This window comes from Centropristis striata, chromosome 1 (genome assembly GCF_030273125.1).
Source record: "Centropristis striata isolate RG_2023a ecotype Rhode Island chromosome 1, C.striata_1.0, whole genome shotgun sequence".
Lineage (NCBI taxonomy): Eukaryota > Metazoa > Chordata > Actinopteri > Perciformes > Serranidae > Centropristis > Centropristis striata.
The window spans coordinates 18,007,586-18,019,206 of NC_081517.1; the positions used below are offsets into that span (position 1 = coordinate 18,007,586).

The 11,621-nt window shown below is 37.2% G+C and overlaps 1 protein-coding gene across 2 annotated transcripts; it reads right to left on the reverse strand.

The window, feature by feature from the left end:
• Positions 1 to 216: 216 nt before the first annotated feature.
• On the reverse strand, positions 217 to 10,715 carry LOC131971826 (zinc finger protein 37-like). 2 transcript variants are annotated; one of them, XM_059333464.1, is made up of 12 exons: positions 10,464 to 10,715; positions 8,013 to 8,187; positions 7,427 to 7,905; positions 7,104 to 7,305; positions 6,648 to 6,700; positions 4,026 to 4,191; positions 3,839 to 3,931; positions 3,582 to 3,656; positions 3,389 to 3,475; positions 2,914 to 2,991; positions 2,029 to 2,271; positions 217 to 1,565 (listed from the first exon to the last, which is right to left on the reverse strand). In XM_059333464.1, the coding sequence occupies exons 1-12, from the start codon at positions 10,470 to 10,472 to the stop codon at positions 781 to 783; spliced, it is 2,445 nt and encodes an 814-aa protein (XP_059189447.1). In that variant the 5' UTR covers positions 10,473 to 10,715; the 3' UTR covers positions 217 to 780. The 2 variants fall into 2 exon arrangements, with proteins under 2 accessions (XP_059189447.1, XP_059189439.1); XM_059333456.1 differs by having other exon boundaries at positions 3,374 to 3,475.
• Between the last annotated feature and the right edge of the window lie 906 nt (positions 10,716 to 11,621).

Below are 11,621 nucleotides of genomic sequence, written 5' to 3' on the forward strand. Positions count from 1 at the left end.
AGGTTTGTTTGCAATTTGACATTGTAGTCTTTTTTTCATCTAATTGCATCTGTTGTGGATTATAACACAAGATAAACAACATTTTTTAAAAATCCAAGTGAGTAAATGCATTCTAAATGTAGTATTAAGCCATATTTTTGCAAAACAGAATTTCAAGTTGAGCACAGCTGCTGCTCTGAGTAATCGACCAACTTTCAAGACGACAGCAGATGAGTGTTTGACACTGAAATATTTTATATAGATTATCACTTTAAGAACACGTTAGTTATTCATATAGATCGGTGGAATTTGTGTGCAGTATGTTGTGCTATCATAATACCAAGTGCCACAGGAGTGTGAATGTATTTTACCATAAATTTCAATTTAGGCGAGGCGATTAAATGTAAAAAAAAAACCCAGACATGTTTCTTAAAAATTTCTGTATTCCATTGACATGGATTTTAAAATAACAAGGATATTGTGCATAATTTTTTTTAACATTAAGTATTAGTATTTGGCATGCAGGATACAAAGGCACTCAAATTGTACAGATGGGCTACTGGAGAAGAGTAAACATAAAAACATGGGTACAAAACATGATTACGAGAAAGACAACACAGTAAGCTTCCCAATTATTTGTGGCCACGCCACATCAACTCTGTAGCGCATATTTTCAGACACAGTTATCGTCTCCGCTGTAGGTGGGAGGAATGGAAAGGAAGAAGAACAGGAATAAAGCGCAATTTACTGTAATATCTTCAAACACAGTCAACAACAAAATATGCATCAATAGATCAACCGTTAGATGTCCAGCCGAGCCTGCTGCTTCGGTCTACCGAGCTGTCTGGTTGGCCCGATGCGTTTTCCAGCATGAGTGCGCTGGTGCTGCCGCAGACCCTGGCGGTAGATGAAGCTTTTCCCGCACTCTGAGCACTCATAGGGTCTCTCGCCAGTGTGAAGCCTGTGGTGCACCTTTAGTTCCTCAGCTCTTGAGTAGCCTTTTCCACACACACTACACATGAAAGGTCTGTCTTTAATGTGGGTCTGGTAATGTGCTGTTAGGTATGAGTTTATACGAAATGTCTTCCCACAGATGGAACAAGCGAACGGCCTTTCCCCGGAGTGCTGCAGCTCATGCAGCTTGAGAGAGGAAGCGGTGTGGAAGCCTCTGCCGCATTGAGAGCAGAGGTACGGTTTCTCCCCAGTATGGATGCGTTGGTGAATTTGTATGTAGCTTTCATTGATAAACTTCTTGCCACAGTCGGGACACGAGTAGGGCTTCTCCTTGACGTGGGTTTTCATATGTTCTTCAAGCTTTTCTTTTTCATTGAACTGAATGCCACAGCGGCGGCAGAAGAGAAGGTCTGACGCGCTGTGCTCTACTGCATCTGATTCGCCGGCTGTTTCTGCGTGCGTGGTGATGTGGTGTGCTTGTAAAGCTGAATGACTCTCACACTCTTTTCCACATTCCAGGCAACGGAGGAATGATCTGATTTTGGACTCCCCCGGTAGAGACTTTAAGTATTCAGAGAGTTCTGTCTCTTTGGGGTTCACCTCATCCTCAAAATCCACAGCGCCCTTACGACCTTCACAGAGAGGAAAGGAGACACGAAAAGGAGAATGTTTGTACTCCTGCTTCAACTTAATTTTATTGATATAGTACCTTTCATACAAACATGCAGCCCATAGAGATTTTAAGAGCAAAATTGAAAAATTTAAATACATAAAAATATATTTGCAATAGTAAAAATAATAATGTAAAAAACAATGTAATAATAATAATAATAAATCAATAGAATAAAACAAAACAAACACTGAAAAAAATAAAATGAATAAAATATGCAAGATTAAAAATAAATAAATAAATAAAAACAATGACTCAAATATGTATCAGTTCTTGTGACACTGTGCACAATGATGCAGGAGGGAAAAGGCAGATAATTAAATAATTTATTTTGTTTTTAATAGTTACATTTATACAAAGACAACAATAAAAGTGCAAATATTCTAGGAGATCATTAAAAATTATTAAGTGGAATCCCATCTCACCAAAGTGGACTTTGTAGTGCGTTTTGAGATTTCCTTTCTGGTTGAAACCCCGACCACAGATGGAGCAACAGTAAGGTTTCTCTCCCGTGTGGATCAGCTCGTGCCGCTCCAGCTTGTAGGCGTGAGGGAATTCTTTGCCGCACACTGAGCAGTGGTACTCCATCTTCTCTTTGGGCTTCTTCAGGAGCTCAGGAGGTATTTCTATTGGAACACGAATCATCTTTCTGCCAGGGCGTTTCTTCACTGTGTGGGGAAAAATTACATGTTTCGGCTGTTATTCTAATGCTTACAAAATGACCTTATACATTTCTCAACACCCAATAACAATCATTTTCTGGTAGTTTTTTTATTAAGTTAATCTTAAGTTATTAAGTTTAAATGACTAATGTTAATTTGTTTGTTGCAATAACTTCCTCAGCTCTTCAAGTAGTCTTTCTTTTTAAGTGCTAAAGACTTAATAGCACTGGCTTGTAACTCACTCACAAACACAAACAAATTTTACAATAACTAATAACATTAACAATTTAGCTAAACTGTATACATTAGAATGGTGGATTTCCAGTCTAAATGAACTAATTAAATCATAAGCAACAATAATTAAACAATATTAATACTTTATTATGGGTAATTGGCAATATTCAACCACTGCTTTGGACAGGGGAAGACCGAATGGACATGACAACAATCAAATTGATGAATGTGTCGTGAATGATCAGGTTTAGGGAAGGCAACAAAATAATTATTAAACAAGCTTGCAAACAAACGTTCCTTTAACAAGATTAACCTATACTCACTTTAAACTTTTAATCCAAAAACACCTCAAATTGCATTGACATCAATCTCCAGTTTTCTCTCTTTTTTGTGGACCATTTTATTTCCTCTTACCAGTAGAAACATCCATGTTTCCTCCTTCTCCTTCAGAAGATTGTTTGGTATCTTTTCTTCTTCTGTAAGGTCGTTTTGCTGGTGGAGAAAAAATAAGTTATTCAATGAATATGAATATGGGTTGGGTATCAAGAACTGGTTCCATATTGGATTGGTGTATATTGTTTATAATATGGCAAATCAGAGCTAGAAGCAAAGAGTGGTGGAAACTTAACCAAACCTCCCACCACAAGTGGCATTTTATATGACAGAAAAGGATGCAGTGGTCTGTCACATGTACCTTTCCTCTAAAGAACTCTCTGTAAGTAGTTCTTTTACCAACAAGCGATGTAAAATTTTAAATTGACCCACTGACAAAAAACCCCCCCACAACATCAACATTATTATGTAGACCTATTTTTGAGTCATAGAGCAGAATTGGATTCAGAGTTAACTGAATATAAACAATACCCAGCCATACTTTTTCTTGTCATACCAGCAGCCCGGCGGACAGTTTTTGAGTGTGTTTCTTCTGATTCTATGATGATAGGGACATTCCTTCTTCTTCGGGTGCGCCTTGATACTAAAAAAATAAGACCTGAGTGAACAAAACAATAACATCCAAAATGATAATTTCAGCTGTATAAACGTGCACTAAAGCTGCATATGTATTCAATAAAAGCACTGACTTCCGGGCTCTTCATCTTGGTCTTCAGCATACACCACTGGCACTTCTGAAATCTTTCTCCTGCCCCTTCTTTTGACTTTGTGACAAAGAAAAAAAACAGCAGAAAATATTACCTTTTGGAAAGAAACAGTTTATTTTAAATCAATAATGATTTTCTGAATGCCAGGATAAATTAAGCAATCCACCTAACTCTTATTATGAGTCCTCCGCATTATATTTTAATGAAAAAACTTCTCGTCTTTCCATCACTTGACTCACCAGGTTTTGCAGTAACTTCTTTCTCTGCGTCTGAGACGTCCACTGATACCACTGTTATTTCGGGAACCTTCTTCTTTCTTCTGTGTCTTTTTCCTGGTAAAATTGTGTGCAAAAAGATAACTGAGTGAAAAAGTATTATGAACAAGTGTACATCTGTTTAAAATTTTCGTTTGACGTTGTCGTTTACCACGATATAAAGGCGAGGCAGTTGCCATCTTTACTACTCTCTCTTTCTCCTCCCCTTCCTCCCTTTCTTCATCTTCCCCCACAGACACAACTTCCATGATGAGTGTTGGACTACTGCCGTCTCTCTGGCTTTGGCCTTGCAGCTGAGACTCGGACTGGAGGACACCCTGTCATCATAATTAAAAACCATCAGAAACAAAAACCCCAAACCCTCCCTGAGTAACAGTACTTGAAGGAAAGCTTGGGTATTTTCTTAACTGGACCCTATTTCCCCATGTGTCAAATTGACTAATGGGCATAACAATTTTTTTAAATTGGCCCATAACTGAGCGAGTGCGCTGCAGCCAACAGCCACAAACCGGCTGCAATGTAATCACTCAGAGCAATTGCCCACCATCAATATATAGTAGTGCTCAAAAGTTTGGGGTCATCCAGAAAATGTCTGTGTTGTTTTCCATGAAAACAAACTGTTTTATTCATGAAATGAGTTACAAAATAAACTGAAAATATAGTAAAGACATCAACAAGGGTAGAAATAATAATTTTAACTTTACCTCTAAATACTGAACCAGCCTGAGGAAGGATGTTTTACTGCTTCTCAAATCTGCACAAAACAGTTTTCAGCTGTGCTAATGTAATGCTCAGGTGTTTTAATGACCAATGAGCCTTTCAGCACTATAAACGTGATTAACACAATGTGCCACTGGAACACAGGAGTGATGGTTGCTGACAATATAGAAGAGATATTTCATAAGAAAATCTGCCGTTTCCAGCTTTAATAGTCATTTACCACATTAACAATGTCTGGACTGTATGTCTGTTATTGTAATTTTAAAAAAAATATGCTTTTCTTTCATAATAAGGACATTTCTAAGTGATCCCAAACTTTTGAGCAGTAGTGTACGTCCACTAAAAGTGCTTGTTTTTGCCACTGATAGGCTCAGATTGATATTAAAAAGTGTCTGACAACATTATGAAAAGGACTCTACAGTGAATTCTTTACCTTTCGCTTGATCCAATTTGTTATTGTGTGTCGTTCGAGGAGAATCCTTACAAGGTAACTTGTGGCTGTTAACAACATGATTGAAATATGAGTGATGAGAGAGTTGGAGAGAAGGAGTAGTGGGAAGAGTTTGTTGTGTTTGAGTACAGAAAATGCAGCTTATGCTACCTATATATCAGAAGACTTTGAAAAGATTTGGTAAAGACTTTTAGTTAATCATACATTAATCATCGATTATTTATTACTTATTTATGTATACATTTATTTATACATTTTACTGGATCTCCTTACGGTTCTCTTTATTAAGAAACAGCGCCCCCAAAAATCCCGCTTGTGGCCGTAAATATATGACATCACTATATTTCTGTTTAGGACTGAGCTTACTAGCATTATTATTACGATGTTCCATTTTCCTGGTGAAGTGGTTTTACTGGCCGGTCTGAAACCGGAGACTTTTCCCCCGCTCATCTATTGGTTGGTGATTGTGTTACGTCACTGAGACTTGAGATAATATCAAAAACGTTTGATATGATCCAAACCCAAGACTAGGAAAAGACTGATATGAAACAGAGCAGATTACTACCTTAAACTTAACCATGGAGATGACGGAGCGCTGCGTGACTCTAGTAAAACTCCTAGATCTACTAAAGACTTTCAGTTTTTAGTCTGGGACTGTGAAAATATTTTGGTGTAAGCCCAGCATTAGTGAAATCTAAAAGATTTCCAGTGTCATCCCTGAGTATTATGTGAGTTCAACAACGTGGAAGAGGCCACATGAGATTTCAGAACTTCTCCCTGAGACACGTTTCGTTAGACACAATAACATACAGACCGGATTAGGTGAAAGGTAAAGGAAAAGGATTTTATTTGTCTGTATTATTTTTACTTTCCATGATGTTGTCAGAACAGTCAGTGCCTGTCAGTGGCAAAAACAAGCACTCTCCGTGGATGCAATTGCACTGCAGTGGTCTCACTCAATACTCGACTAAAAATTCTCAGTCGAGAATTTGAGAAAAACTCAAAAATTGTCGTCCCCATTAATTCAGGTCCAGGTCTAAAAAATAAAGTCTTTCTTGAAGTCTGCAAACAGAGCTGTGTATGGGGTGGCTGTTAGTTCAGAATACGGCCAATTTATCTCCCCTGCAGTGACACTGAAGACTCTCTCCTCCGGAAGTTTTCATCATTGAATATACCATAAAGCAGAAGTTACACTGTGCTTCTGCAATAATTTTGTGAAGTCAGTATCTTAAGATCTAGACAGCAGATTTCAATTATTCTTTATTACTAAACAAAGCTCTAATTTTATGCACCCTCTGCAGGCACATTCACCAAACATACAGTTTTTGGAGGTTGAGGGGCACCTTTGACAATTCATTTTACAAGTGCATCATAATCTTGGTGCATTTCCATTCAGTAATTTCTATCTTTGCAGGGTTTCATACACTGAATTAACTTTGTCATTCTGGAGCTTGTATATGTGGTGCTGTTAAATGGTACTCTATTCAGTGTAATTATGTTCTATTCAATGAGAGGTTTCAAGAAACTTGAAGGGGACAGCTCTTACCTACTGTATGTCTTTGAAATCGCAATATTGATAAATTATGTATTGAGTCAAATTACCTTGCTAGGCTGAGAACTTTCTGTGCAATCAGAGCCTTGGTCGGGACTGTGTCCTGTAAAAATCAAGACAATTGGCTCAGGTTCAGAGAAAACTCACAATACAATTGATAATCAACATCTACAACACTATTTTAAAAATGTAGTATATGCATTCAGACCTGACATAAACGGCTGAATGCTACATAAAAAAATAAAGTCAATGCAATGACAGTAAATGCATATCTTATGAATGTTAGTAATGACTACACTTTAAACTGTGCATGAAAAATGTAAAAAAGGACAAAAGGATCTAAGACAATACCAACAATTTTCCTTTATTTAAAAGGTAGTTTTGGAAAAAATAAAAAATGTATGGTTTCCAGGAAATATTTTCTATTTTTAATTAGCATTTAAAATATTCTTTACCAAATATACTTAAATGTGGCAAGGCAGTCAACCCGCTGCTGAATCACTTACTTGCATCCCATTCAACCACTTCTCCATCAGAGTTGATTAAACCACCAATTTCTTCATCTTGTTCCACTTCTTCTTCCTCTTCGCCCTCATCCTCTTCCTCTCCTGCCTGAAGTCTGACAGTCAAATGCAGCGTTTGGTCCTCTAAGTTTGCAGATGCCATCTTGAGTCCGTGTGACATCACAAGCTTACGTTCAGGAGAGTCCTAAATTTAGAACACAGTAAGAAAAGGCATTCGTCATTGTCTAAAAAGGAGAAGAGACTGTTCTTTACATATTACTATTGTTTGATTAATACATTTCTACAAAATGCATCGTTTTACACACTGTTTGGGAAGGTGCTGATCTTTTGGTCTCTTCTGCTTCTGTTTTTAAAGATGTGCTTTGTTTAACGTCGAGGCTCTGATCTTCATCACAACACTCAAACCCTTCCTGTGCTTTCTGACGGGACTTCATGTTCCTTTTGTGAACGGGGGTTGCGTCACGTACTGGACAGGAGAAGGGTTTCTCTCCTGTGTTATTGCACTGAGTCACTTTTCCTGGCGCGTTTTCGCGTGTACAGGAAATCTTAGGTTTCTCATCAGAGTCCATGAGCGTGTGTCTCTGCCGCCCCTCTCTGGCAGAGGAGCTCTGCCCGTAGAGAGCGGGGCCACTAGACTCCTCGGAGCATTCCTCCACCAAATACACCCTCTGCTGTCTCTTTTCTCCATATAAAATGGAGCTCTCTATCCCACATGCTTTGAGGTTGGGATGACAAGTGCTTGTGCAAGTATCCTCTTTCTCTCCCTCTGAGCTGAAGCTGTCATCTGTGTTTAACAAAGCACAACAAAAGTGTGAAAAATTGCAATTTAGTAGGTTTTTTTGTGTACGTCATCTAGAAAGGTGATGCTGATACTTAATATTTTCCACTCACGATTTTCACTCACAGTCCAGCCTTCCTCTTCCTCTTTAATGATTACTCGAATCTCTGGTGTCTCACAATTATAATCAGGGCTTGCGGGTGCTTTTTTTGAATCATGACGTGGCAAATTCTGGTCATCATAGCTTTCATTTAGACTCAGTGACAATGGATCTTGGAGTTCAGGATCCTATGAAGAAATAAAAACAGAGACACTTATGCTGAGTAATCAAAGCAGACAAGCATACAGAAACCGTTAAGATGTGTGTTAATCATAGGGCTGTAATGGTTCATGTGTTCAGGGGCCCAGTGCACGCAACTGCACACAGAACTAAACGGTATGCAGATTGATGCACATAGTTCAAAGTTCGATATACGATATGCACAAAGTCCACAAGCACAAGTTCCGTCCAGAGGTTAACACAGCAAGCAGACTGGCATTTGAGTCGGTCACACTATGGCGAGGGCAAAAGAAACAATGGAGCTGGAAGACCTGTCTGCAGGTTTCCGGGCAGCTAAAACAGCAAAGGAGAGAGAGTTGTGTATAAGACGAGGAACTGTTGGTCAGCGTTGCTCCATAGTTGTAGGGTATGTCAATGGAAACACATCCAATGCATTTGGGGGTTTAAACTGGACCATGACTTATTGTGTATTATTACTACTGCTACTACACCACTACATGTAACAATAACAATGCGCACAGGTGAGCGAGTAAAACCACATTTATGACAGCAGAATAAGACAACATCCCAATGTTACGACTTGTGTTCATATATCAATCCAAGAATGTGACTTGCATTGCCAGTCCTGCAGCCTCATATTAAATATTAGATTTAATTATCTCTAAAGCAGAACTGGTAAACAGTTGCGTAGGAGACTGAAATAATACAAAATCAGGTAGTGAACACAAGCAAATTGTCAGAAGTATACTTATTGTAGAATGAAATTTATAAACAAACTGAATTGGCTTTGAATCTAATTTTAATTTACTGGATCTATATACTATTCAATATATATGGAATATTATATTGTTTATACCTAATCTTATTCACAATGATCTGCAGACAATAGTGACTTTGTCGTGCAGTCTCAACTAAGTATTAAGATTGTTCATGATTTATTTAAACAATTATACATCTTTAAGAACACCCATTTTATTAAGTACACCTTGTTAAAAAGAACTAATTTTTCTAAAACATTTTTTGCAAGATTATCTTCATCTGAATATGATGATATGAAGATATTTTTATGTTATGAAATATTTTCTCGTTATTACTAGATACAACATTATTCAGTTACAGGAGGAACTTTTCTTGTAATAGCATAACACTTTATCTTTTAATTAAAACAAACTTTTATTGCTACAACTTGATAAATCAGTACATCATTTTATTTCATGAAACTAAATTGTTGATTTTTCTCAAATTTCTGACATTTTACAGACTACCTAGAAGAAAACTGTGAACTTCCACCTCCACCTTTGCTAGCTACTACATTAAAGTAATAAGCAAATTAATGCATAAATTAATAATTATAATGCAATAACATATTATATACCTCTATGAATGGGCTGTTCTGCATAATGAGTACTTTTACTTTTGGTACTTATATACTGATACTTTTGCACTTTTTTCCACTTCTTTGGTAGAATCTTGAATGCAGGACGTTTTACTTCTAACAGAGTATTTCGACACTATAATAATAATAATGATAATAAACTATTTGTATCGCATCTTTCATACATGAAATACAGCAGTAAGTGCTTTACATCAAAGAAATTACAGCCACCAAGTGCTTCACATTGAACAGACATATCAAATTAACATATTAAAAACATATTAAAAGGCATTAAATGTATCTGTAGTACTGCTATTTTCACTCATGCAAAATATATAAATGCTTCTTCCACCACTATTTTATAAGAAATTGGCAGTTTTTGTGTACCAATTTAAGAGATGACACGAGATTTGGTCAAAATCTTACAAATCTTCCCTGCAAGAAACCTTTTTTTAACAGAAGGCTGCTGGCTTGAATAAACTTCAGTGTTTTGTTACGCTAACTTGTATATTCTTGCCCCCGTGAGTTATTGTTTTGACATTTCCTTCACCAACACTTGGAAAAAGACTTCGTACTTGCAATGAAATTTAGTTTTAGCGTTAGTTATATGTCATTGAATGCACAACTCGTTAGTTTAATAACAAACGTCACTAGCTTACTAACGTTAGCCAGCAGTCAAGATATTCTGACATTAGAGCTGTTGTTGGATGAATGAGGGGTTAATATTAAGCTTTAAATCAGTGTCAGTCCGGTCCACACACACCTAACACGGTACTTGTCTTCATTTGCATACCTTACCGAGCCGCATCTACCTAGCTACATTAGTTCACTGTAACAGTTAGGCTACATCCAAAACCCAGCAAACCACGGCTAGCTGTACGATAATAGCAGCTGAGTTGTTTCCGTTACCTCAAACATAATGCGATGTGGCCCCCGGGTTTGAAGGATGTCATAAGAAAACCAGGGTGAAGGGTTGATGAAGCTATGTTGTTGCGTTATTGTCGGTGACAGCAGCCCGTCATGAACTAACTCTGCTGTCTCTGCTAGCTAGCTGATGTTGCGCCACGACTTCTTCTTCTTCTATCTTTTTTTTCAGTGCTTACCATCAGTGATGGCAGCTCGGCGGCTAGATGCCGCATACCGCCACCTGCTGGACAAGTGCAGGTAACTCCTTTAAATTCCACAAAACTAGTATACAGTCATGGAAAAAAATATTAGCTACACCACCCTTGTTTTTCTTCATTTTCTTGTTCATTTTAATGCCTGGTACAACTTAAGGTAGGTTGGTTTGGACAATATAATGATAACAACAAAAACAGCTCATAAGAGTTTAATTTAAGAGCTGATATCTAGCAATTTTCCATGGTGTTCTTGATAATGATTTTGGTTATTATCAAGAAAACCATGGAAATAGCTAGATATCAACTCTTAAATTAAACTCTTATGAGCTTTTTTTGTTGTTATTATATTTGTCCAAACAAATGTACCTTTAGTTGTAACAAGCATTAAAATGAACAAGAAAATGAAGAAAACAGGGGTGGTCTAATGTTTTTTTTTCCCATGACTGTAGTTATGTCTATCATTTTTATTCTGCCACATTTTATTGAGAATTGGGGGTTGTTGGCAGCGGCCTCTTAAGGGGGGATAGCAGGTAGATGTCATGAAAGTGGTGTAATTCATCTGAAAGCTGGGGACATGAAGATTTATTTGAGATGTAGCTCAGCACTGTGTGTCAAGTTGTTCTGGTCATAAATCTCTAATAAATATCACTTATGTCAATTTATAAATTAAGTAAACCTATTAAGGTGTATAAGGGTTCAGAACGTTAATGTAAGGCTTCCTGAAGTCCATTTCCATGCTCAACCATGTCCCATACATTGTTTTTTAAGTGCCATGTTTACAGAAGTTTATTTATATGTGTATGTTCTTTTAACAGCAATGTCTATATTTATGTACATTACTTTTTAAACGTAATTAGCCTTAATTCTCCAGTAGGTCAATATTTATCTATATATCTGAACAGGTTATTCATTTATTTGTTTTTATTGTTTGTGTTTGTTGCTTTTA